This window comes from Prionailurus viverrinus, chromosome E1 (assembly GCF_022837055.1).
Source record: "Prionailurus viverrinus isolate Anna chromosome E1, UM_Priviv_1.0, whole genome shotgun sequence".
In the NCBI taxonomy this organism is placed as follows: domain Eukaryota; kingdom Metazoa; phylum Chordata; class Mammalia; order Carnivora; family Felidae; genus Prionailurus; species Prionailurus viverrinus.
The window spans coordinates 5978884-6006627 of NC_062574.1; the positions used below are offsets into that span (position 1 = coordinate 5978884).

The following is a 27744-nucleotide window of genomic DNA, read 5'->3' on the forward strand; positions in this document are numbered from 1 at the left end:
GGGAGCAGAAGAGGGCACCTCTCCCACGGAGATGGGAGCGTGCAGGGATGCGGCTAAAATGGCAGGAAATTGAAGGAGTCCCTGACACGTGGCATGTGTTTTCCCTGGAAAGCAGAGAGTGACGCAAGCTAAGTAGAGCGGAGGCTCCTGGGAATTTTAAAGGAAGTAGGGGATGGGCAACGCAGCGGGGGTGAGAGTCACGAAGTTGGGGTGCCCCTCGTTCACCAAATGTATTCCCTTTCCCTCTGGTTAATTCATCCGCGATTGAGGATTTGGCGAAAGTTGGGTGACACAGGAAGTGGAAGGGGAAGCAGAGTTGAGGATTTTGTAAGGTCTTCATTCCAAGTAAGGATTATTGAGTCCATATTAAAATTAGAGGGAGCATGGGGCGCCCGGGGGGCTCAGCCGGTTAAGCGTCCGACTTCGGCTCAGGTCGTGATCTCACGATTCGTGGGTTCGAGCCCCGCGTCGGGCTCTGTGCCGACAGCTCGGAGCCCGGAGCCTGCTTTGCTTCGGATTCTGTGTCTCCCTCTTTCTCTCTGCCCCTCCTCTGCTTGTGCTCTCTCTCAAAAATAAACATTAAAAAAAAATATTTTACTGCCTAAAAACTCAGAGATACCCAAGTAATAAGCCTATCGACAATAGTACCTAACTTATAAAACCTACTATTACTTAAATAAATTGACCAGGGCGCCTGGGTGGCTCCGTCGGTGAAGCGTCCGACTTCGGCTCAGGTCGTGATCTCGCGGTTCGTGGGTTCGAGCCCCGCGTCGGGCTCTGTGCAGACAGCTCGGAGCCTGGAGCCCGCTCCGGATTCTGTGTCTCCCTCTTTCTCTCTGCCCCTCCCCCCCCTCAAAAATGAATAAACATTAAAAAAAAAAATAAGAAGAAGGAAGTCATTGTGAAGATTAGGAAGAAAAAAAGAGGAGCCAATGGACTGGACATTTCGCTGAAGTAGAATAACAGGTGACAAGGGAGTAACAGGGAACAGCCAAGAAAGTAGGAAGTGACGGGAGTAGACGTGAGTGAAGAATGTTTCGGACGCGGGACAGTTTTCTGGGACAGTGACGTCCTGGCTGCAGCCACGGGGGGTGTGTAACAGAACCGGAGTGGAGTCAGGACCTTTGAAGATGAGGAAGCATGAGGCTGGATGTTGGCTCGGTCGTCTGTAGCGACACTGAGGTTTCCTGGGATGGTGATGAGATGGGTCTTGTGGAGGATTCTGGACTGAATTCCAGAGCCCCCGATAAAGGCAAATCTCACTGGGAAGTTGGCGGAGGGCAGAGAACATAGAAGTTAGTAGGCAGTATAGGCAGAGGGCATATGCTTTAAAAGGAAAAGGAGTTTTTTAACTTTTTTTTTAACATTTATTCATTTTGGGGAGTGAGAGAGACAGAGCATGAGCAGGGGAGGGGCAGAGAGAGAGGGAGACACGGAACCCAAAGCAGGCTGCAGGCTCCGAGCCGTCAGCACAGAGCCCGACGCGGGGCTCGAACTCAGTGAATGCGAGATCATGACCTGAGCCGAAGTCGGATGCTCAACCGACTGAGCCCCCCAGGCGCCCCAGAAAAGGGGTTTTTAATATGAGGATGGGAAGAAACAGCCTGCCAGGAACAAGAGTGGGCTAGAAAAACATTCCCCTTCCTCCCAGCCCCACGGATCTGGGGAGCCCAAGAGAGGGCCACAGAAGGTGCCATGGTCCTCAGGGACGGGAGGTCAAAGAAGCACCCTGCAAAGATGGGACACCATTCTGGGTGACACTGCCCCCACGGAGAATAGGAAGGGAGATCAGAAAAGGAAAGATGAGTTAAAGGTAGTGGGGGGCTGGCGGGGGAGCCTCGGCGCAAAACAGTATGAAGGTGGAAACCCCAGAGGACGTGACTGTGGAAGGAGAGGGGGGCTTGCTGATGCCCCGGGAGGGTGTCTGGAGAGCCCCACGGTCGCAGATGGAGGGACCCTGCAAGGTTGCCCCAGCATCTCACAGCACCTGCCGGTGCCACAGTCATCCTGGCTGCGAGCGTTCAATCCTTGTAAATCTCGTCGGCATCTCCCCATCAGCCTCGCCGGACTCATGCGAGCTGATCCGGGCCGGACCACGCTGGACTCTGCCCGCGACAGCCTGTGCGGCCTGTGAAGCGCCCCTCTTCCCCTACCTCCTGCTAACAAAGAAAAGAGACAGCCTCCTTTGTGAGACGGAACGTCTCGGAGGCGATCTAATAATCCCGGCGCCTTGTAGCCCGCTATTTTCTCTGGAATAAGTTGTTTATATTGCCAGTTCGAAAGCTGACATCGGTTCTCTCGCCAGCCAGGATTTATAGCGTTTAATAAGGGTGTTTCTTGGGTCCATCTCGACTGAATCTATCATAACGGGTCCTCACTGCAAAAAAAAAAAAAAAAAAAAGTCAGCCTCCTGCTTTTTCTTACACAGTTGCGAAGGAGATTCTGTACTTTTTTTTTTTTTTAGTATGTTAAAGAAATATCCCGTGCTGACCATTTTCTTTAAGTGTTCTTGCACACACGTAGAGGAATGCATCTTCGATTTCAGTTGCCCTGAAACGAAATGTTTAAGGACGTGTGGTTATCCTTTTCCTCTTTTAAATTCCTTCTCTTGTCTCTCACGTGCTTTATCTTCCTAGAAAGAAATTCCTTCACTCTTAGGACCCTTTGTCTAAAGAATCTTACGTAATTGCTCTAAACGTCGTTGGCGTTGGGCTCACGGCGGACAGCCCAGGCAGAATCGGGCCGGCCTCCCTACCAAGGTTAATGTCTTTGTGTGAGGGTTTTCCTGGACTCACAGCCAGGGAGGTGATTGTGACATTTACGTTGGTACATGGCAGATCCTTTGCCCCACTCCCGATACCGGCCGCCCTTCTCCGGGCGCAGAACATTTCCACCTGCACAGCCAAGCCCTTGCCTTGTGCTTCTCTGCTCTCAGACGTGATCACCTCTCTCATGACGAGATCAAACGTGTCTACGTGCTGGGGAAAACGGGAGGAGGCTGTTATGGGGTAAAGTACAGGAAGCCCGAACTACCTGGGTCCTGCCCCTACTGGCCACGCCTCCCAGTAGATTTCGGGGGAGAATATATTCAGAGGTCCAAGCAAGTCAGAAGGGGCCACACCCACCTGCTGGCTGGCCTGGGAGCCCGTTCACCCTCTAGGGTAGCGGACCAACGCCTGGTCTCCAGATGAAAGCTGCCAGGAAGATCACCGACATTGCTGTCCATCCTGGGGGGGTTGTGTGAGGGGGGAGCATTGAAGCTGGGTGCTTCCTTCTGTTTGGGGACGGAAAGCTGGCAGATGTACCCTCCGTCCCCGAACGGAGGGTAGGAAGAGGGTTAGCATAGGAGGCCCGAGGCTCAAACATGCCTGTGTTGGGGGAGTGACCGGGAGACAAGCGAATGTTCCTTGTGGACCTATGACAACACAGATCCTGGGCCCAAGAGATTCTAAGGACAACTCTATACCCCTTCCAGGTAAAAAGCTCGGCTACACCTTCAACAACCGGAACTTTCACAACGTGTCTTTGGGGCAAGGACAGGAGGTAGTGGCTGAGGCTGCTCTGGACCTGGCTGCCAAGAAAGGTCACTGGGTTATTTTGCAGGTACGACCCCTCTGCCCCGATGGGGGTCATTCTTGACCCCATAGCTGCCTGGACCTGACAGTCTCTGGGCTCCTCTGACGTTGCCGCCCCTCTCCCCTGCCTTTCCCTCCACACCCTTGCCCGTCTCGCTGCCCAATCTTGTCTCCTTCCCTCTTATGTGGTCCTGCTCTCCCCACCCCTCTCCATAATTCCTTGTCCCTCGCCCCTCAAACCCCCTGCCACTCTCTCTAGTTTAATGTTTTTTAATGTTTGTTTATTTTTGAGAGAGAGAGAGAAAGAGAGAAATAGAGCACGAGCAGGGGAGGGGCAGAGAGAGGGGGAGACACAGAATCCGAAGCAGGCTCCAGGCTCCAAACCATCAGCACAGAGCCGGATGCGGGGCTCAAACCCACGAACCGTGAGATCATGACCTGAGCCGAAGTCGGACTCTTAACCGACTGAGCCACCCAGGCGCCCCTACTCTCTCTAGTTTAAATAGTTCCACCCACATCCTGTTCGGTGCCTGCTCAGGGAGTAGGTATCCAGTTGAGTCCATGGAAGCCGGATCGTGTTCACCCAGTGATCCCTTCCCACGCGTATCAGGAAGACGCGAAGCGGCCCCTCTCCTGTGGCCTCCTGTCCCCTTACCCCTGTTTTATGCAACTTGCAGGGGGAGCTGGGGCCGGGGCGAAACAAGTGGCTCAGTTCCCTTTTCTCCCAAACGGCCTACAGCCGCCTCTGCTAGAGTGCCCTGGCTGTGGCACAGGCACTTATGTCACGACCGCATCCTTCGCCACATTCCCTTTAGGAGAGATCCCCTCCTCCAGCACCTTTCTGCACCCAGCACACCCCCGCGAACATAGTAGACACCCAGCAAAAGCCCGTTGGGCGGGAGAATCAACAATCAATGCGAGGAAAAATAAACAAAACAAGAAAGGTTCCCCGCCCCCCCCCCCCGCCCCGCCTGGCCAACGGAGCCCCGGCTTTCCAGGCGGCCCGCTGAAGTCTTAGCTCCGACAGAGTGATTATAAATGAATTCTCTAACAAATTTTCACTTCACCAGCCCTTCCAAATCCACTGCCTTTGCCGTCAGTTATTTGCAGCCACTCTGTGAAATAAGGATGGCCGATGTTACTTCCCCCTTTTATAGAAGAGAAAGCGGCACTCAGAGGCCAGATTGCTGCGGCCGAGTCCTGTGCTCAGTGCTAATCTGTGTATTTAAGGCTCTGCGAGCAGGCTTCCTCAAATATTTACCGAGGCGCCTTTATCTGCCCATCACAATGAAACATATTGCAACAAAGCCAAGCAGCTATCCTTTCCGGATTGAAAGGTGCATTCTGCAGAGTAGCCCTAAGAAGTAACTGTGGGCTTAGACCAGACAGACAGATGGCAATCACATGGGGGGGGGGGGGGGGGGGTGCGGGGAGAAGGCCTCCAAGACCAGACACAGGAGCTTGCTCTTGGAGCAGGAAGCCTTCCCAGTATGTGAGCCGAAATGCCCCCGTGTGTTTTAGGAAGATAAGTTGGGCCACACTGAGCAGAATGGTTTGCAGAGAGGGCGAGGGGACTCCAGAAAGCTAGCCACGAGAAGTTGACATTAGTGCTTTTCAAATTGTAACACGCTCACAAGTCACCGCAGGATCGTATCAAAATGCGCCGATTCAGGAAGTCTGGGTGGGGCCGAAGAGTCTGCGTTCCCACCTAGCCCCCAGGTAATGCCAACTTTGCTGGTCCCCGCGGGGGGCCCCGCTTTTGTGTAGCAAGGGTCCAAGTAAGGCAGGTGTCAGATGTGGTGATCTGGATTTGGAGCGTGTGGACCGTGTGTGTGACTCTTCAAGCGTGGCCTGGGGACCAACATCTTCAGCATCACCCGGAACTTGTTAGAAGTGCAAATTCTCAGGCCCCACCCTAGACCCCCTGAATCAGATACTCGGGGCCGGAGCCCAAGAATCTTCGTTTTAAGAAGCCCTCCGGGGGGGGGCGCCTGGGTGGCTCAGTCGGTTGAGCATCCGACTTCAGCTCAGGTCACGATCTCGCGGTCCGTGAGTTCGAGCCCCGTGTCGGGCTCTGTGCTGACAGCTCAGAGCCTGGAGCCTGTTTCAGATTCTGTGTCTCCCTCTCTCTGACCCTCCCCTGTTCATGCTCTGTCTCTCCCTGTCTCAAAAATAAATAAAACGTTAAAAAAAAAAATGAAAAAAGAGAAAAGAAGCCCTCTGGGGAGATGGGGGTGGGGGACGGATTCCTATGCATAGTACAGTTTGACAACAATGTGCCAAGGAGACTTGGGATATCAAGAGATAGGGTTCAGCTGCAAGATACTGGCAGGTCTCATTGCTGGGAACCCCAAGATTCCTGCTGCAGTGAGCTGTATTTGATGGCCAGGTCCCTCCTCTAGCTGCCTTCCAGAAACTGTTTGCTGCTGACAAAACTAAGCAAATGCCTGCATGGGGGGCATGGTTGGGATCTTTCCTTCCCACTAGAACATCCACCTGGTGGCCAAGTGGCTGAGCACCCTGGAGAAGAAGCTGGAGGAACACAGTGAGAATAGCCACCCAGAGTTCAGGGTCTTCATCAGTGCGGAGCCAGCACCCTCCCCTGAGGGCCACATCATCCCCCAGGGCATCCTGGAAAACTCCATCAAGATCACCAACGAGCCTCCCACAGGCATGCACACCAACCTACACAAGGCCCTGGACAATTTCACTCAGGTACAGCCCCGGGGAGGGAGGGGAGAAGAGCGCCCCCCCCCCAAAGAGCTGATTCAACTGGGTTAGAAGAGCATGCACCTGTCGGGGAGGGGGGGGCGTGGCGAGGGGGTGACTGGGCTCAGAGCAGTGCCATGTGGGCGAAACGTATTCCCTTTGTGACCAGCCTCCTCCCAGGGCCCACCGAGTGCAACCCAACTCTCAGTTCCCAGACACGCCTGGGGGAGCTGAGCTTAGGGTGGGCTTTCTTCGGTGAGAGGCACGGGGGAGCTCTCTGCAAGCCTCCGTGCTACCTAAATATCCCAAGGTGGAGAGGGGCCACGTTGCTAGAAATCTGAAGTCACACACCGGTAGCATGCTGTCTTCAAGCAGGGGGTTGACACTCGTGTTCACGCGGTGACAGCTGACATCTATGTGCATCTCGAATGTCGAGGGTCCAGAGAATCCAGGTGTCAGATGTGGGGATCGTAATCATATGTTAGGCTCTTAACGCGTGGCCCCCAGGGCAGCAGAAGCGCCCGGGAACTTGGTAGAAATGCCAGTTCTCAGGTCCTACCCTAGACCTGCTGAATCAGAAACTCTGGGGTGGGGCCCAGGAATCTGTGTTCTAACAAGCCCTCCAGAAGATCCCAATGTACAGGCCACTCTGGGGACACTGTGCTACAATGGAACTGGAATAAATAGCAGGGCATCGGGCTCAGATGTAGGTACTGGAAGGCCCATTACTGGGAATCCAAGACTCGTGTTGTGGGGCGTGTATTGAAAGCCAACAATAGGGTGGTGGGTAACTCACTCCATGTGTGAAGTCGCACTTGCAAAGTCCGTAGCTCAGGCTTTTTGCATCTTCTCCGGGAGGCAGGCTGTCTGGTAGCTTCTTCCTCAGGGATTTGCGCCATCCTGGGGAGGGGAATACACGAAGGTGTGAAGGCCGGGAGGTTGGGGGCCACCTTAAAGTCCATCTGCCACACTGGGCCTCAGTGGAGTCCAAGGGGAGGGTTCTAGGATCTGTCCTCTCCGATGATCCTCTTTGTATCTCTGGCTTCGCAGAGCCCGTGCTCTAACTCGACACAAGTCCCCAATGGGTCATCTAGGAACCCTGAAACGGGCCGTCCCACAGGACACCTGTTGTCACCAACCCAACATAAACCACCAGGACTAAGGGCCCTTTGGGGCCTGGTTTCACTTAGACTAACATGAAGGGGTTTGGGTTTTATTTTTCTCTTTTAAATTTTTATTCATTTGTTAATTTTGAGAGCCGGGTGAGAAGAGGCAGGGAGAGAGAGAGTCCAAGGAGGCTCTGCACCGTCAGCACAGAGCCCGACATGAGGCTCGAACTCACAAACTATGAGATCATGACCTGAGCTGAAGTCGGACACTCAACTGACTGAGCCACCCAGGGCCCCTAATGTGAAGGGTTTTTTGTTGTTTTCTTTTTTTACTGAGTGCATGATACCCCTTGTAGTGTGGGGATCAAGCAGTCCCACTTGGAGAGGAAAAGCTCCCACTTAGAGAGGAAGCTCCAGTTCCACTTGGAGAGGAAAGAGAAGGAGAAGCAAAACTTGTCCAGCCCTCTTTTTCACTCCCTTCCCATCCGAACCCCCAGACCAACTCATAATCCAGAACTGGGAATGGGGAAAGACGGCCAGGAGTCAGGCTGTTTTCGTTAAGAAACACCTGCCCGTTGCAACATGAAGCAGAAAGTAGGGTGCTCTCTTTTCCAGGGGCATTTTCATTCCTTTCTTTTTAAATTTTAAAATAAAGTGAAATGTTAAAGAAAAATAAAATAAAATAAAGTAAAATGATAAAGTAAAATAAAATAAAGTAAAATAAAATAATATAAAATAAAGTAAAAAATAAAATAAAATAAAATAATAAAATAAAATAAAATAAAATAAAATAAAATAAAACATTTTTCTTCCTAAATAGGCCTTGACTAATCCCCTAGGTACTCTGTACCAGAGGTCAGAACTTCTAAATTTTCTACATCTTATATTCCACATAAGGGAAATCTACATTCTCGACTTTGAAATCGAGAGCCTTCTTTCCCCGGAAGGCTTGTTCCAAGCAAAACCACTTCTGCCCAGAAAAGGCACTGGGTTGCCCAACAGGGTGAACATACACAATGCCACGGAGCTGTGTTCGCTTCAAAGTGGTGCAGATGACAGATTCTATGGTGTGGATTCCACCAGGGATTTTTTGTTTTTAATTAACAATTGAAGAGAAAAAGGCATTGGGATGCAGTTAGTTAGCAAGCTGCGTCTAAGGGCACAGTCACAGACTACTCTCAGCAATTTTGCCTTGAGGGTCTTGGGCAGATCCGGGGAGAAGGGCCATAGTTGCCTCAGGTACCGAATCTCCTAATGATTTATTATACAAGATCATCCCTCTGTAGGGTTATTATCCTATATTCATTGCGTGGCTTCATCTTGTCAGCCTACCCACGGACCCTTGTCCTTGGGTCTCTCTCCCTGCCAAAGCCCTGTCCAGCCTTGGTTATGAGGCCGCTGGGAAATAAATCCCAAGGGTGCTGGCTTTCCCTGGCTATTCTGTCCCCACCACCGTTGGGTCTTTGGCCATTGAGAGCGATCTTCAGTGACTTATTCTGAGAAACAGAGACAGACTTACGGGTATATCCATTGCTCGCAAGGGTTTTAATTGTTCCATTCTGCTTTTGTGGGTGCCCTGGAACCAAGGCCCCCATGAACACCCCCTATAACTCAGAGCCCTGTTTTAACCATTTAAGGGACAAACTGCAGGACGGAGCTCTTTTTACCGCTGCTAGCCGTGCTGATCGGGGACGGTTATTTTATTCTGATGTTGTCAGTTTACGGTGAAGGGCGCAGCACTCCTCTGTTTCTCTCGTGTCCCGTCCCTCCCTCAGCAGCAACCTCAGCCACACAAGCAGCGATTACACCTACGACAGTCCCACGATGGGCAAGCAAGGCATAGCAAGTGGGGCACCTGGCCGGCTCAGTCGGTAGAGCCTATGACTCGAGATCTCGGGGTCATGAGTTCAAGCCCCATGTCGGGTACAGACATTAAATAAATAAAACCTTAAAAAAAAAAAATAAAAAGGAAAGAAAAGCAGAGCAGGAAGGGGAGAAATCAGAGATGATGCCGTAGGAGTCCCCACCCACACCCCAGCACAAAGTGATACTCCTAAGACCAACACAACTCTCAGGACCCACTACCCTGTTTCCCGTTAGCTGTGCTTGGCATGTCCACGGGGGCCAACATTAACTGTAAAGCAAGCCCTGTCATCACCTGAACCTAAATCCTAACTCAGATTCTAATCTAGAACCCAGCCCCTCTGCAAGGTCCCCTCAAACCCTGAGCCCACGCTGACCCACAGCGCGACCTGCATTCCTACTGTGGCTCCAAAACCTAGCCAGGACGTACGGTGACCTCGTCCGGCGTGACTTCCGGCCGCCATAACCCACACCCTGCTCTGTGCTGCACAACGGCCGGTCTTTGCTAACACTGGAGGCAACGCTTTCCTTTCAGGACACGCTGGAGATGTGCTCCCGGGAGACGGAGTTTAAGAGCATCCTCTTTGCTCTTTGTTACTTTCACGGGGTGGTGGCGGAGAGACGAAAGTTCGGGCCGCAGGGATGGAACTGCCCTTACCCCTTCAACACCGGGGACCTCACCATCTCTGTGAACGTGCTGTACAACTTCCTGGAGGCCAACACAAAGGTAAAGTTCCCGGCCAGCACAGGGGGAGGCGGGGAGGGCCATTTCTCAGAAGGATGATGTCGCATCGGCACAGGGTAAAGGGGGCACACGCTGGGGACCATCTAGACCCTCTCCAAGTAGAGGGAGGAAGGACCAGCCCGGGGTCAGCGGGAGGCCAAAGAGAGCACCACGGGATGTCAGGGCCAGGAAAGCTCAGGAGACCAAACTGGTGACTCACGCCTGGTGTGATTCTTTGTCCCAGGGCCCACCAGACCACCCCTGTGCGCCTGTGGCATTGTGGGGTGCTGTGGATTGGCAGAAGAGACCCCATGCTCACCGGATGCAAGTTCCCAGTTTAATCAGCCAAGAACACCATTTAAGGGAATGTGTAGACCATGAAGGCTCTTCTAGTTAGCAGGCCAAACATAGTATCAGCAAAGGCCACCTCCCCTTCCTGGTGGGGCACATGAATCAGGCCCAGAAGCCCTAAGCATATAGGCATATAGGCATATTGGCACCTTGCCTCTCCTCACCCTTGGCTGTAACTTCTCAAGCATTTCGTGAGCTCCCAGGCGTGCCCGACTCTTCGGGGCACTAGGGGTATGCAGGTGAAGAAAGCGTTGCTTCTAATTTGAGAGGCATCCCATCTTGCGGCTGACACTCTGTCCACGCGTCAGGGCAGCCCCGATGTCTGTGCGGAGGTCTTTCGTCCCTGTGTCTCAGGTCCCCTATGATGATCTGCGCTACCTCTTTGGAGAGATCATGTATGGAGGCCACATCACAGACGACTGGGACCGGAGGCTCTGCAGGACCTATCTGGAGGAATTCATCAGACCGGAAATGCTAGAAGGAGAGTTGTGCCTGGCACCCGGGTTCCCACTCCCCGGCAACCTGGACTACGCTGGTTACCATCAGGTAAGGCTCTGCTCATACGGGACCTGGGCCTGCCTTCAATTCTGTCCTGCAGAACCAGGATGTACACACAGGGCCAGGGAGGAATGGCCTAAAGAACAGAGCTCAGGGGCCCCCGGGTGGCTCAGTCGGTTGAGCATCCAACTTCAGCTCAGGTCATGATCTCGAGGTTCGTGGGTTCGAGCCCCCCGTCGGGCTCCGTGCTGACAGCTCAGAGCCCGGAGCCTGCTTCGGATTCTGTGTCTCCCTCTCTGTCTGCCCCCTACCCCTGCTCGCGCTCTGTCTCTCTATCCTTCAAAAAAATAAACAAACGTGGGGAAAAAAATGTTTTTTTTAATACAAAAATAAAGAACAGAGCTCATATGGAGTTCGGTTCTCAGCCCCAGGTTTGCCCTGTTCGGTTTGAGAGCTGTTGGGTGCCTCGCCTCAAATTAGTGATAACAATTGAGCTTTTGGAGATCTTTCTATTCTTGATGCTTGGTTCAATAATTCTATTTGTCTCTCTTTTTCTACAAATAACATCTGGGGCTTTCATTAGATTGCTTTCATCCAAGATATTGACAAAGCCATTAGGAGGAAAATTCCAGGTTCAGAATTTAGCCAACTTTGGGTAAAGTTTATATTAGTGATTCTAGGTATCTTCAGAGGGGCAGGAGCTTGTGGGCAGATCACTTAGCCCTCCTGTTCTCTGAGGGCTGCTGTGAACACAGACACACACACCCATGTGCACACACACATTCCCAGAGAGCTCTTCTGACTTCTCATTTCACTGTGGCCACAGCTATTTTTAAAGTGCCCATCTTTGCCCATTTAGGCTGCCACGGGAGATAGATTAGAAGATAATTTTTTTTAAAAATCTTTTTTGCCGCTTGACTTTGAACATGCCTAAAATAACTTTGAATACCAAACTTAAAGGAAATACCGGTCATCAAGACATTAACGACAAACTTAAAAAAAAAAATTTTTTTGAATTCATAAAATTTAAAAAGATAAGATGTCAAAGTCATTCAATGCAGAAGACCTTGGACCTATGAAAAGAAATTTAAAATGGTAAGGCTATTTAAAGAAAATAAGAGGAATGTGGGGTGTTGGGGGGACGGGTTAAATGGGGGATGGGATTAGGGAGGGCCCTTGTCGGGCTGAACACTGAGCTTTGTAGGTAAGAGATGAATCACTGGGTTCTACTCCTGAAGCCAAGACTACTCTGTATGTTAACTAAGTTGAATTTAAATTTTTAAAAAAAGAAGATGATTTTTAAACTACTTTACCAAAAGGCTTCAGGGCTTTAGCCAAGAAATTTGTGCAAGAGCACCCCCTAGTGTCCATGGGGCAGTCCAACAAGAGGCTGGAGCCAGAAATGGGCAAAAACGGTGTGGTTTGCACACTTCAAAACAAGTGAGGATTTTCTTTACACACCTCTTTTTTTTAATGTTTATTTTTGAGAGAGAACGTGTGAGTGGGGGAGGGTCAGAGAGAGAGGGAGACACAGAATCCAAAGCAGCCTCCAGGTTCTGAGCCATCAGCACAGAGCCCGATGCGGGGCTTGAACTCACAAACTGTGAGATCATGAGCTGAGCTGAAATCAGACGCTCAACCAACTGAGCCACCCAGGCGCCCCTTTACATCTCTCTTTAATCCCCCAGTTAATAGGTGGTTACAGGGCACCTACCAAGAGTTTAGGAGTGTGCTGGGGGCCGGAAGAAATACAAAAATACATACACAAGTTTGCCTTTGAGGGATGAGCAGTCTTTCACTTAGACTCGAGGATGCTCACACCAAGAAATCATCAAAATCAAATTAGGAACCAACCTTGAGGGGCACTTTCTCACTGTGTAGTGGAAAGCTAGAAGGGGCACTCAGAACATTCGGAGAGGAAAGGGAGCCTTCAAAGCTGGGGACCCAGCCTAACCAACCATAGGGGTGCATTGCCTGGATGGCACGATTAAAAACATGTTTCTAATTCAAGTAATTTTTGCCAGGGGCCCAATTCCCCAGTTATCAGCGAACCTCGCCTTGTCCCACAAGCTCTCTTTTGCATCTGTGGTCCCATATTTGCATTTAGGTTTGTTATCTCTGATTTAGATAAATGGGGGGGGGGGGGGAGAAAAGGAATTTAAGGGCAAGGGGGCCGGGACCCTGGGAGAGCTTGAGTGACCTACCAGGAAGGGATCCGTATTTCTTAAGGACCCTGAGAAGTCCCTCCGTGTGTGTGGAGGGACAGGTGTAGACCAGGGAGCGTCAGGAGCAGGGCAGACTGGAGAGGGATCAGGTGCTCCAAGCTTCTGCAAAAGGAGCATGGCCCCGTGGGCGTGGAATTTCTGGACAAGCGGCCTGGGGCACAAAACCAGGTGGTGTCGAGGCGAGGCTGGCAGAAAGGATGTCACCGGGAGGCGGAGAACATGTCCACGTCTCAGCAGGTGTTGGTGAACGGCGTCCGCCTGGAGGGCCAGAGGGACGCGGGTGCCTCACGCCTGCTGTGACCCACCGCCGTCCCTCAGAGGACGACCCGGAGTGGGAGATGGCAGACGGGAGACACGTCTCGGTCTGTGTTTGAGCGAGCTTGCCCCCGGCTTCCAGTACATTGACGCCGAGCTGCCGGCAGAGTCGCCCCACCTCTACGGCCTGCACCCCAACGCCGAGATCGGCTTCCTGACCCAGACCTCGGAGAAGCTCTTTCGCACGGTCCTGGAGCTGCAGCCGCGGGACGGCCACGCCGGAGAGGGAGCAGGGGCCACGCGGGAAGAAAAGGTATGTGGACGGACCGCTCGAGATCCTTCCGGGAGCCGAGGATGGCACAGCGAGACGCCCCTTCCCGCTGGCCGCGTTGGCAGGGCGCGTGCAGACCACATTGTGCACAGCCGCCCCTCGCACACGGCTGGTGCGGCCTTGACCCACCACGCTGTCCTCTGTTTAAATCACAGGAAGCCCCTGCCGTTGGGGTTCGTGGTTTGCTTGTCGTTAGTTCGTTCGTTCTTTCTTTCTTTCTTTCTTTCTCTCTCTCTCTCTTTCTTTTTCTTTCTTTCCTTTCTTTTTCTTTCTTTCTCTTTCTCTTTCTTTTCTTTCTTTCTTTCTTTTTCTTTCTTTTCTTTCCCTTTCTTTCTTTCTTCCTTTTCTTCTCTTTTTCTTTCCTTCCTTCCTCTTTCCCTTTCTTTCTTTCTTTCTTTCTTTCTTCTTTGTCTTTCTTTCCTTCCTTTTTCTTTCTTTCTCTTTCTCTTTCTTTTCTTTCTTTCTTTTTCTTTCTTTTCTTTCCCTTTCTTTCTTCCTTTTCTTCTTTTTCTTTCCTTCCTTCCTCTTTCCCTTTCTTTCTTTCTTCTCTTTGTCTTTCTTTCCTTCCTTCTTTCTTTCTTTCCTTCCTTTTTCCTTCTTTCCTCTTTTCTTTCTTTCATTCTTCCTTCCTTCCTTCCTCCTTTCTTTCTTTCTTCTTTCTTTCTTTCTTCTTCCTTCCTTCCTTCCTTCCTCTTTCCTTCCTTCCTTCCTTCCTTCCTTCCTTCCTTCCTCTCTTTCTTTCCTTCCTTCCTTCCTTCCTTCTTTCAGTTTATTTATTTTTGAGAGAAAGAGTGTGTGCATGCTGGGAAGGGGCAGAGAGAGACAGGGAGAGAGAGAATCCCAAGCAGGCTCCACGCTACCAGTGCAGAGCCCGATGTGGGGCTCAAACTCACAAACCGTGAGATTGTGACCTGAGCCGAAGTTGGATGCTGAACCGACTGAGCCACCCAGACTCCCCTCTTTAATTTTTTAATGTTTGTTTATTTTTGAGAGGGCGGGGACAGAGAGAGAGGGAGACAGAAGTCGAAGCAGACTCCTCACTGACGGCAGAGAGCCCGATGTAGGGCTTAAACCCACGAACTGTGAGATCATGACCTGAGCCAAAGACGCTTCACCAACTGAGCCACCCAGATGCCCCAGCGGTTTGCTTTTCTAGTTCGCCCAAAGGGTATTTCTTTTTCTTCTCTTTTTTTTTTTTAATGTTTGTTTATTTTTGAGAGAGAGAGACAGAGCATGAACAGGAGAGGGGCAGAGAGAGGGAGACACAGACCAAAGCAGGCTCCAGGCTCTGAGCTGTCAGCACAGAGCCCAACGTGGGGCTCAAACCCACCAACCGTGGGATCATGACCTGAGCCGAAGACGGACGCTCAACCAGCTAAGCCACCCAAGTGCCCCTCAATAGTCTCATTTTAACTCAGTCACCTCTTTAAAGGCCCTGTCTCTAAACACAGTCACATTGTGGAGGGGAGGATGTCCACAGATGAGTTTTAGGGGGACACAACCCAGCCCATCACGCTGGCTCCAGCGGCCCCCCTTGGACATACACCCTTTCCTGTTTCCCCCATTTGCCCTTGACTGCTGGATTTTGCTGGTGTCAAACAACTGACTAGTCATCTGGAGAAAAGCGAAGCAGGTTTCCTCCTTCCTTATATCACAGATGGCTGCATTTAAATATGTTTCAATGAAAACATAAAAAGTACTAAAAGAAAACTTGGGTGAGTGCTTTTGTGATCTTACAAAGAGGAGGGCATTATCAAACCTTCTTTTAAAAAAAGCAGCTCAGAATCTATAAAGATTGACACATTTGGTGACTGGAAAAAATTTAAAACCAGATCTGCAAAGCAAACAAACCTCGTGAATGAAGTCAGAGAGCAGCTAGGAGAACCTCTCTGCAGCACAGACACTGGGAAGTGGGCAGATCTCACTAACACATGAAAAGTTCTTACATGCGGAGGACGAGAGAAGGACAGAAGATGGGGACAGACGGACACAAAAGAAATTCACAGTTATTTGAAGGGCCGATAAAAATAGCACAGGATTGTCAATGTCCCTCCCGACTAAATGAAGGTATGTGAGATATCATTTTCCACCTAATGGCAAAGAGTTTTAAAAGTGACAATATCAAGGGGTGGCTCAGTGGGTTGAGAGTCTCTTGATTTCAACTCAGGTCATGATCCCAGGGTTGTGGGATCAAACCCTGCATCAGGCTCTGCACTGAGCCTGCTTAAGATTCTGTTTCTCCCTCTGCTCCCCCCCCCCCTCCACTTGGGCACACTCGCTCTCTCTCAAACGAAAATAATTTAAAAATTAATTAGGAGCGCCTGGGTGGCTCAGTCGGTTGAGCGTCCGACTTGGGCTCAGGTCATGATCTCACGGTCTGTGAGTTCGAGCCCCGCGTCGGGCTCTGTGCTGACAGCTCAGAGCCTGGAGCCTGCTTCAGATTCTGTGTCTCCCTCTCTCTCTGCCCCTCCCCAGCTAGTACTCTGTCTCTGTCTGTCTGTCTGTCTGTCTCTCTCTCTCAAACATAAATAAAACACTAAAAATTTAGTAAAATAAATAAAAAATTAAAAGTGACAGTATGCAGCAGTGAGGGCACAAGAAAACAGACATTCTCTCTGTTGGTGGACCCTTACCTTCCAAAACAACAGCTGCTAAAATTTAAAATGTTCACATTTTTTTTTACCCAGAATTCTGTGTCTAGGCATTCAACCAGTGGAAAGACTCCAAAGTACACAGATTTCATGGTATGTTTGTTTATTACAGGATTGACCGCAGTCGTACAAATGATAAGCAGCCCAGATATCCATCCCAAACAGCAAAATAATATCTACTATATACTATTTATTATATATGTAACAGTATATATACAGCTACAAAAAATAAGGCAAGTCCATATATACTAACAAGATAGCGTGTGCAGGATTTATTATAAGACGAAAAGCAAGTATGACAGGACTCCCTTGCTGATAGATGGAAAGAGAGGAGGGAGTGAGGAGTGAAGACAGGACAGACAGACAAAACTGATGCATGGGGGGATAATGGATGGATGGTTATATGCATCAAGGACATCTGCAGGAATCATAAAGTAACAGTTAACAGTGATTCTCCGCCCCCCCCCCCCCCCGCCTTTGAGGGAAGAATTGTGAGAGGGTTTTGTTTGCAATGAATATCTGTAACGCTTAGATTTTTATGGGAAACAGATTGCTCAAAAGGGACAACAAAAAGGCAGAGACGTTCGCTTGTGGAAACAATCAGACCGCATCACTTGCAACCCTCTCCTCCCACGGAGGGGCCCGCGGGCTTCTCCGTGTCTGTGCACCTGCTCCCTTCCCTAGCAATCCTGCTCATCCTCAGGCCTGGCCTCCAGATCCTGCTCGGACGGATCAGGACACGGGAGGAGTCTCTTCCTCCGTGTCCGGTGTATTTTGGGGACAGCGCCTGCAGCCTCTCTTTTCATCTCTCTGTGCGTGATGTCCGATATAGGGCTGTTTCTCCAAGTTCAGCCCCGGCGATGGAAATAGGATATAATTTTAGCCATTTGTCTTCTACCCCTGGCAACAGCTCTCAGGTGCCGGTAAAATTCTGTTCTGGTTTTTGCTGTGACAGCACCAGAGACCCCTTTGTGACAGGGAGATAAGGTTTTACTTTCCCTTTTCAGACGTCAGCTCTTTTCCTAGAGGATGCATTGTGTGCTAACAATACAAGGCAGAGTGAATATTAATAACCCTTTCTGTAGGTCTGTATAGCTTTCAGATGCTGCCACATGCATCAGTTCACTCAATTTGATCTCTGCATCAGCCCCTGGGAGTTGGGGGGGGGGGGGCGGGGGGGGGGAGGTGGAGAAAGACGCTCTTGGAAATTTTTATAGATAAAAAGATGGAGACCTAGATGGCTTGCTTGCACTCGCGTGGGTAATGCGTAGCGGAACGGTATTAACTCAGCCGAGGCTCTTTGGTTGTAAGCAACAGAGACTAATTTTGCCGAAACGGGCAAGAAATAGCCCACTCTGTCAAAAGGAACTGACCGAAGGAAGGACAGATGTCCCAGTGGCTCTGGGGTCCTTACAGGGCACTTCTGTCAGTGGCTCCAGCCACTTTCTGCCCCTGAATCTTGGGCCAGAGATGCAAATTTTTGTGCTCCTGGGAGTGATAGTCTGGTTGGCCTACTTAGATCATGGGAGGATCGGGCTCTGTGACTGTACCCCAAAACAGTGGGGAGGAGGGCATTTCCCAGGTGGAGACGGGGACCTGTTACAGAAGAGGGGGGACAATGGGCAGAACAGTGTGCCGGGAGCCCAGCTCTCTGGCCCCCTCCCTCCCTCTCCGCTGGCTCCATGTTCTGTTATGACTGTACTTGCTCCATTTTTCTTTCTCTGCTGACAGACCTCCTGGGCTTATTCATTTTCTTCAAAACGGCAGACTCAGCCTCCAAGCGCTTGCCCCAGGATCTGAGTGCTTCATTTCCAACTTTCCGGGAGAGACACCCTGGTGGTTCTGGCTCCCGTGGTCTAATTAGCTGATGGCTTGTGTGGCCAAAGGAAGCGTGGGGCTGGGGAGGAGGTTCACGTGTTGGATGGGGATGCTTCTTCCGGGACCCAAGGACAGAAACTGCAGGGCGGCCTCATGGAAACTCTGAAGGGAGTGGACAATGCGAGAGTACGGCGGGGGATGGCTGACGGGCGTCCTGACCGCCGTATCGCAGGGGAATGGAGTCCTGGAGAGTTAGAGCCCCTTCTTCACCCTGTGTTTCCTGTTACGGGCCAGGTCAAGGTCCTCCTGGAAGAAATACTGGAGCGAGTGACAGACGAGTTCAACATGCCGGAGCTGATGGCCAGAGTGGAGGAGCACAGCCCCTACATCGTCGTTGCCTTCCAGGAGTGTGAGCGGATGAACATCCTCACCAGAGAGATCCAGCGCTCGCTGAGGGAGCTGGACCTCGGCTTAAAGGTACGGTGGGTGAGGTCTTGGTGGGAAGGGGCACCGCCAGAGGACACGGCCGGACCCCCCTGGGGAGAGGGGGCTCCCGCGGACTGGGGCGCTGGAGAGCCGTCCTAGAGTGATCTGAGTGCCCGGGGAGGTGTGGCTTCCAGACGCCAGGGTCTGGCTGGGCTGCAGGGAGGTCAAGACGCAAGGCTCCGAAAGCAGGCAGCTGCGAGGGTGGAATGAGCCGGGCTGGCTCGGAAACCCCCCAGGAGACCACACTCCGAGGAGCAAGGAGGGTCTCCCCAGCCCGGTGCCTTCTGCTGACATAGGATAAGTTGCTTCCATGGGAGTCAAAGTAGCGCTGAATAAAAGTACAGGTTCTAGGGGCGCCTGGGCGGCTCTGTCGGCTGAGCGTCCGACTCTTGACCTCAGCTCAGTGTGTGAGTTCGAGCCCCGCGTCAGGCCCTGTGCTGACAGTGCGCAGCCTGCTTGGGATTCTCTCTCTCAAAATAAATCAACGTTTAAAAAAAAAAAAAAAAAAAAAGAACAGGTTCTAGAACTAGACGGTCCTGGGGTCACCTCCCAGCCCCTGTGCTTCTTTGCCGTGTGGCCCTAGCGAAGTGACTTACATCTCACTGTGTCTCAGCTTCTTCGCCCGTAGAACAGGCGTAATGGTCCTGCTTCATAAGGCTTTGGGGAAGGACTAAGTAAGCTGATCCACATAGAATGTTTAGAACCATCCCTGGCGTGTAGTAAGTCCCCCCAGAGTATAAGCTGATGACTATTATGGCCCCATCGGGGGAAAGGGGAGAATGTTCACCTTTGACAACGTCAAGGTTGGATTGAGAGATCCAAGGTAATCGCACAGGCTCTTCCTACCTCTTGAGCAACGAAAGAGTCTGCTGTTTCTGCCCCCAGTGACTCAAGCAAGTTTACGTACCAGCAGAGAACTGTTCAGGGGCCTGGCGTGGACCCCGACGGACCGTGCACCTCGATGACAGCTGAATGGGAGGGCACGCTGCCGTTCAGGAGCTGAGGAAGGGGACTGCGGTCCGTTTACACTGGCACTTTCAGACGGAAGAGAAGCTGGCAGCGAATGCTCAGCCGGGCCCGGAGGTCCGCGATGTGACCCGCGGCCTGGGGCGCGGCTCTTGGAGTCACACAGCCACGGTTACAACAGCCGTGCATCTTGTCACAAGTAGGCACATAGAAACTATGAGACAGCCTGCAAAATCTACGTTAGTGGGTTTTAGTTTTTTTTATCTGTTCATTTCCTTCTCCCCACCCCTGCCTGCCGGTTTAGATGGAGGGAAACCAGGAGAAAGGACAGAAAGGCGTGTTGAAGACCGTATTTGGTCATGTTTCCAAATTACGTGCCAGCTTGTGATCAAATGAAACACAGAGTTTCATAGAACGGTCTCGAATGTGAGCAAGGCCTTTGCCTGTCACATTACGCAGGTCTGTGACTGTGGTACACGGGTCTCTCTTGGTAATTACCTCCAGGAGCTTTGCTGTAGCCTTAGCTTATCAAATCCGTGCAATTTGTGCAGTGCACTTGCCCATCCATCTTCCAATCCATTCAGTCGTGTTTCTTCCGAGAGCCATGACTGGGGTTGGGTGAATCCCCGAGTGTGCCTGCAGGCAGAGGAAGGGGTGGGTGAGGACGTTTCTGCTTGCCTTCCCCAGTCTGGTTCAAGCACAGCTGACCGATGAGCGCCCTGGACAGGTCTCAGCACTCCATGCCGGTGGGCGCAGGGAGACCGAAAGGGGGAGCCTTCCTCTCCAGAAGGAGCACACAGGCAGATCCCAACACAAGATGCACAGAGAGCCGTGGGAGGAGGGAAGGCCCCAGAGGAGAAGTGGCTGGAGGGGGCAGGGGAGAAACCGGTGGGGACAAGGAGAAGAATCTTCCACCGGTTCCAAAAGAGGAACCCTAGCCCTGCTCTAGGAGCTACCTGCTTTGGCCGGAGCGGAGGGTCCACGCAGGCGAGTAAGTGGGGTATGGTGAGTTTCAGAAGGCGGTGACAGAACACTGACCCACAAGCAGTCAGGACAGCTGTGCATTTGTGGCCTTTTCCTCCTGGTCCCTCTGTGAGCTGGAGAACACTTTTTTTTTTTTTTTTTAAGTTTATTTATTTTGAGAGAGAGAACGGGAGAAGGGCAGAGAGAAAGAGGGAGAGAGAGAATCCCAAGCAGGCCCCACACTGTCAGTGCAGAGCCCTGTGTGGGGCTCGAACCCACGAACCATGAGATCACGACCTGAGCCGAAGTCAAGAGTCACTCAACCGACTGAGCCACCCAGGCGCCCGAGAGCAGACCCTCTAAAACGCTGTCCTCTAAACCCAGTCTCATTAGGACAGGCCCCCAGACTGGCCTGGTCGCCTGTATCTTCAAGCAGCAGCCAGGTGATCCTTGGGATGAGCCGTCTGTGAAGCACAGTGTTAAGACAAGTAGGTAGAAGAAGGTGGTGAGATCAGGGGGCGAGGGGACGGCGACAGAGTTCAGAAAGGGGAGCGACCTGATGGCCCAGGGGAGGGCCCTGCCACACAGTGCGCATCTGCTCAGCTCCTGGCTTCCCACCAGGACGCTGCTGGGACAGCAAGACGGGCTCTGTAGACCGGCTCACCTGGCAGGAGATTCTGAGGTTCCGCTTCTTGCCGTCCCCTTCTCTGGGACACAGTCACTTTAAAGTCCTGGGAGTGGTTCAGGAGGACAGAGGGCCACTCACGCTACCCAGCACACCCGACAGGCTCAGACTGGGCCCCAAAGTTAGGAGGCGGGTAACGTTTTAAATCATTAAGTCAATACTCATAGCATTTATGGTAGAGAAACTTGTAACCATTCACGACTGGCTGGATGGGAAGCCGGAAGGCTACCCAAAGAGTGTCAGCTGAACTGAGAGGCACAGTACGCTAAGCCCGAGGAGCGGAGGGGCTCAAAGCGCAGAAGAGGTGGAGGAAGGTAGGGGAGCCGCCTAAGGGACGTCAGTTTGCCACAGCCACGTTCCCAGAGAGAGGAACTGTCTTGGGGATTCACCACAGTAAGACATCTGGCTCCTTGGGGCGCCTGGGAGGCTCACAGTTCGTGGGCTCGAGCCCAGCATCAGGCTCCACACTGCTTGGGATTCTCTCTCTCTCTCTGTCCCTGCTCCTCGCTCTCAAAACAAATGAACTTGGGGGGAGAAAAAAGACCTCTGGCTTGTAGCCATAACACAATGAAGAATTAGGTCCTGCGAGTACTCCAAGCTGATTGGTCAAAGGTACCGACTCCCACTAACCAAACGCACAAAAGTCTGATGTACAAAACTCCCAAAGGCCAGTTTCTTTCTTTACAGTAACAGCTAGGTATAGCTTTCAAAGAGCCATATACGGATGGCAGTGGGCCCAGGAAATCCTCTGCCTGGATAGAAAAATTACATGAGAAGCTAAATTCCTAGATCTGTACTGTCTACAGTAGCAACCAATGACAGGGTAGCACTTAAAATGTGACTGGTCCAAATTGAGATGTTCTGTTAAGCAGAAATGAAACACCGTATTTAGGAAAGAGGCTGGGAAGCTTGCCTCACCCACAGATACAACTAGGTGACACTCACATCTGTGTAAATAACCCAGAAAATGGCCCGAAGACTGGCACAACAACCTCTACAGCTGAAAGTAAAGAGGCCACATCAAAGAGGGTGGGAAGGGGGAGAAAAAGACTGTCACACTGGGGAGCACTCACAGCGGGGACAAACCCCCGCAACATCTGGCTTTGAAAACCGGAGGGGCCAAATTACATGAGTTCTTACAACCGGCGGAACTCAAAAACCTAGAATTTTAAAAATCAGCAGGCTCAGCTCTGGGAGAACCAGAGGCCAAAAGGAAACCGAGTCCCTTAAAGAAACAGGACAAAAGACAGCCTGTGCAGATACAACATCAAAGCAGGATTTTGAAAAATGCCTGGGAGGGAGAGTTATTTACTAATCTCCGAGCATGTCTGGAGGGGCAGAGATCCTAGGGAGACTCCTCCAGGAACAAAGGAGCTGCCTCCCCCGCCTTCCAGCATAAACCCAAGGCCACCTGTAGGAACCAGTGTAGGGACATTTACTACCGAAGGAACTTGCTTCTGCGGTATGCCACTGCCTCAGTCCTGCGCTGAGTCCCCTTCCCCAGGAGACCAGCGCAAACCTTCCTAAGACCACATCTCCCCCAGCTCGCGCACTTTGAGGATCCTCCCCCTCCAACCCGGCTGGCCTTAGTCCCGGGGGCAAGTTCCCTGTCGCAGAGGACCGACGCACAGGAGTAGGAAACACAGTAGGCACAAAGGCAGTAAAATTAGCGATACCTATAAAAATCGTTCAAGGGATTCACAAGATCAAAGGATGGAAAGCATGACCCCACGTGCCTAAAACATGGGGGAGAAAGGGGTAAATATTTAGTGCTTTAGAAGGGGTTCAAACGGAAGCAGCCATCAACTTCCCATAGACGGTTATATGCAAAAGATGTTACAAACCTAATGGTAACCGCAAGTCAGAACCCAGCAGATGTGCAAAAAATAAAGGGGAAGGAATCCAAATCTGTCTCTAAAGAAAGCCCATTTATAGTGAGAGAACAAGAAAGGAATAGAGAAGAACTACAAATACAGCCATAAAGTAACAAAATGGCAATAAATATGTACATACCTGTCAATAATTCTTTGCATGTAAATGGACTAAAGCTTCCAATCAAAAGACATAGGGCGATGGAACGGATAAGAAAACAAGACCCATCTGTATGCTTCCTCCAGGAGACTCATTTCAGATCTGAACATGTGTGCAGATTCAAAGTGACGGGATGGAGAAGCATTTATCCTGCAAATGGATGTGAAAAGAAAGCCGGGGTAGCAATACTTACATTGGACAAAATAGACTTGGAAACAGGCCGTAACAAGAGACAAAGAAGGATATTAGATATTCAGGGGACGATTCAACAAGAAGATGTAACAACCGTAAATCTTTCTGCGCACCCAACATGAGGGCACCCCAATACATAAAACAATAACACATTAAAAAAAGTAACCGATAGCCATACAATAGTAGGGGCCTTTAACAACCCACTTACATCAATGGAAAGATCATCCAAACAGAAAGCCAACAAGGAAATACTGGCTTTGAAGGGGACACACACACACAAACACAAAGGGAAGGGGGGTACCTGGGTGGCTCAGTCGGTTAAGCGTCCGACTTCGGCTCAGGTCATGATCTCAAAGTTTGTGGGTTCGAGCCCCACATCAGGCTCTGTGCTGACAGCTTGGAGCCTGGAGCCTGCTTCGGATTCTGTGTCTGCTCTCTCCCTGCTCCTCTCCCACTCACACTCTCTTTTCAAATATAAATAAATTTTATTATATCAAATATTAAAAAAAAAATTGGGGGGAGGGGAGAAGGAAGACACATGGACCAGATAGATTTAACAGATATATTCAGAACATTCCATCCTAAAGTAGCAGAATTCACATTTTTTTCAAGTGCACGTGGATTACACGGTAGGCCACATAATAAGTCTCAACAAATGCAAAAGGATCAAAGTCATACCGTGCATCTTTTCTTTAAGGTATATATATTTTTTTTTTCAACGTTTATTTATTTTTGGGACAGAGAGAGACAGAGCATGAACGGGGGAGGGGCAGAGAGAGAGGGAGACACAGAATCGGAAGCAGGCTCCAGGCTCTGAGCCATCAGCCCAGAGCCTGACGCGGGGCTCGAACTCACGGACCGCGAGATCGTGACCTGGCTGAAGTCGGACGCTTAACCAACTGCGCCACCCAGGCGCCCCCCGTGCATCTTTTCTAACCACGGTGCTATGAAACTAGAAATTAGCTATAAGAAAAAATGTGGAAAGAGCACAAATACATAAAGGACACGCTACTAAACAATGAATGGGTCAACCAATAAATCAGTGAGGAAAGAAAAAAATACATGGAGACAAATGCAAATGAAAACACAATAGTCCAAAATCTTTGGGACGCAGCAAAAGTGGTTCTAAGAGGGAAGTTTAAAGCAATACAGGCCTATCTGAAGAAGCAAGAACAATCTCAACCTAACCTTCCACCTAAAGGAGCTAGAAAAAGAACAAACTATAGAAGCAAGGAAATAATAAAGATTAGAGCAGAAATAAACATAATAGAAACTTTAAAAAAATAACAATAGAACGGTTCAGTGAAACCAGGAGCTGGTTCTTTGAAAAGATCAACAAAATTGATAACATTTTAGCCAGACTCATTTAAAAAAGAGAGAGAAAGAGCTAGAGGACGAAAACGAGATCATAAAGAGGAGAGGGCCTCCTGGGTGGCTCAGTCAGTTAAGCATCTGACTCTTGATCTCAGCTCAGGTCTTGACCTCAGGGTTGTGAGTTCAAGCCCTATGCTGGGCTCCATGGTGGGTGTGTAGCCTACTTCAAAAATGCAAAAGGAGAAATAAAAACTGACAGCTCAGAAATAAAAAGGATTATTAGAGAGTATTATGAAAAACTATATGCCAACAAATTGAACAAGCTAGAAGTAATGGATAAATTCCTAAGAGCATATAACCTCCCAAAACTGAATCAGGAAGAAATAGAAAATTTAAACAGACCGATTATCAGCAATGAAATTGAATCAGCAATCAAAACCCTCCCAGAAAAACAAAAGCCCAGGACCAGATGGCTTCACAGGTGAATCTACCAAACATTAAAAGAAGAGTTAATATCTATTCTTCTCAAACTATTTCAAAAAATAGAAGAGGGAGGAAGATTTCCAAATTCACTCTATGAGGCCGGCATTCCCCTGATACCAAAACTAGATAAAGACATTACATAAAGAGAACTATCAGCCAATATCTCTGATGAACAGAGATGTGCAAAACTTAACAAAATATTAGAAAACTCAATCCAACAATACATTAAATACATCATTCACCGCAATCAAGTGGAATTTAATCCTGAAATGCAGGAGTGGTTCAATAGTCACAAATCAATGAACATGACACTTCACATAAATAAGAGAAAGGATAAAAACCACACAATCCTTTCAATAGATGCAGAAAAAGCACCTGATAAAGTACAACCTCCATTCGTGACTGAAAAAACAAAAAAACAAAAAACCTCCACAAAGTAGGGTTACAGGAAACCTACTTCAACATAATAAAGGCCATATATGAAAACATCACAGCTAACATCATCCTCAATGCTGAGAATCTGACAGCTTTCCCCCTAGAGTCAGGAACAAGAGAAAAATGGTCACTGTTCCCACTTTTATTGAATATAGTACTGAAAGTCCTAGCCACAGCAATCAGACAAGAAAAAAATTTTAAGGCATCCAGACTGGTAAAGAAGAAGTAAAATTTTCTTTTTTTATTTTTTTTTTTAACGTTTATTTATTTTTGAGACAGAGAGAGACAAAGCATGAACAGGGGAGGGTCAGAGAGAGGGAGACACAGAATCTGAAACAGGCTCCAGGCTCTGAGCTGTCAGCACAGAGCCCAACACGGGGCTTGAACTCACAGACCGTGAGATCATGACCTGAGCCAAAGTCAGCCGCTTAACTGACTGAGCCACCCAGGCACCCCAGTAAAATTTTCAATATTTGCAGATAATATGATACTATAGATAGAAAACACTAAAGGGGCACCTGGATGGCTCAGTTGGTAGAGCGTGCAACTCTTAACCTCAAGATCATGAGTTCAAGCCCCATGTTGGGTGTGGAGCTTAAAGATTAAAAAAAAAAAAAAAAAAACAGGGGTGCTTGGGTAGCTCAGACAGTTCAGCGTTTGATTCTTGGTTTCGGGTCAGGTCATGATCTCACGGTTGGTGAGTTCAAGCCCTGCATCAGGCTCTGTGCCAAGCCTGCTTAGGATTCTGTCTCCCTCTCTCTGCCCCTCCCTTGCTTGCTGTCTACCTCTCTCGCTCAAAAATAAATAAATAAGCATTTGAAAAACGAAAATCCAAAAAAAAAAAAAAAAAAAGAAAGAAAACCTTAAAGACTTCACCAAAAAATTACTAGAACTGATAAATGATTTCAGTAAAGTTGCAGGATACAAAACCAATGTACAGAAATCTGTTGCATTTCTATACACTAATAATGAAGCAACAGAAAGAGAAATTGAGAAAACAATCCCATTTATAACTGCATCAAAAATAACAAGATACCGGGGTGCCTGCGTCCGACTTCAGCCAGGTCACAATCTCACGGTCCGTGGGTTCGAGCCCCGCATCAGGCTCTGGGCTGATGGCTCAGAGCCTGGAGCCTGTTTCCGATTCTGTGTCTCCCTCTCTCTCTGCCCCTCCCCCATTCATGCTCTGTCTCTCTCTGTCCCAAAAATAAATAAACGTTGAAAAATAAATAAATAAATAAATAACAAGATACCTAGGAATAAACTTAGCCAAAGAGGTGAAAGACCGGTCATCTACAAACTATACAACATTTATGGAAGAAATTGAAGATGACACAAACAAATGAAAAGACATTTCACGCTCACTGATTGGAGGAACAAACATTGTTAATGTGTCAGTCCTATCCAAAGCAATCTACAGGTTTAATGCAATCTCTATCAAAATACCAACAGCATTTTTCACAGAACTAGAACAAACAATCCTAAAGTTTGTATGGAACCACAAGAAAATGAGAAACAAAGCTGGGGGTATCACAATTCCAGACTTCAAGTTATATTACAAAACTGTAGAAATCAAAATAGTATGGTACTGGCACAAACACAGACACATAGAGTAACAGAACAGAACAAAGCCCAGACATAAACCCATGATTATACAGTCAACTAGTCTTCAACAAAAGAGGCAAGAATATGCAATGGGGAAAAAAATCTCTTCAACAAATGGTGATGGGAAAACTGGACAGTTACAAAAGAATGAAACTAGACACTTTCTAATGCCATACACGAAAATAAACTCAAAATGGATTAAGGACTTAAATGTGAGACCTGAAACCATAAAAATCCCAGAAGAGGACACAGGCAGGAACTTCTCTGACATCAGCCATAACAACAGCTTTCTGGATAAGTCTCAGAGGCGAGGGAAACACAAGTAAAAATAAACTATTGCGACTTCATGAAAAGAAAAAGCTTCTGCACAGCGAAGGAAACAATCAACAAAACTAAAAGACATCCCACTGAAAGGAAGAAGATATTTGCAAATGACATATCTGATAAAGGGTTAGTGTCCAAAATATATAAAGAA

The 27744-nt window shown here is 49.5% G+C and overlaps 1 protein-coding gene across 1 annotated transcript in view; it reads left to right on the forward strand.

Annotated features, from left to right (window-relative positions):
• Window positions 1–27744, forward strand: part of DNAH9 (dynein axonemal heavy chain 9) — a 330380-nt gene that overhangs the window by 287723 nt on the left and 14913 nt on the right. Inside the window, exons 62-67 of the mRNA XM_047832566.1 lie at window positions 3476–3603; window positions 6063–6290; window positions 9792–9983; window positions 10686–10877; window positions 13452–13622; window positions 18404–18586. Coding sequence (XP_047688522.1) covers window positions 3476–3603; window positions 6063–6290; window positions 9792–9983; window positions 10686–10877; window positions 13452–13622; window positions 18404–18586 — 1094 coding nt within the window. The remainder of the gene's footprint in view (window positions 1–3475; window positions 3604–6062; window positions 6291–9791; window positions 9984–10685; window positions 10878–13451; window positions 13623–18403; window positions 18587–27744) is intronic.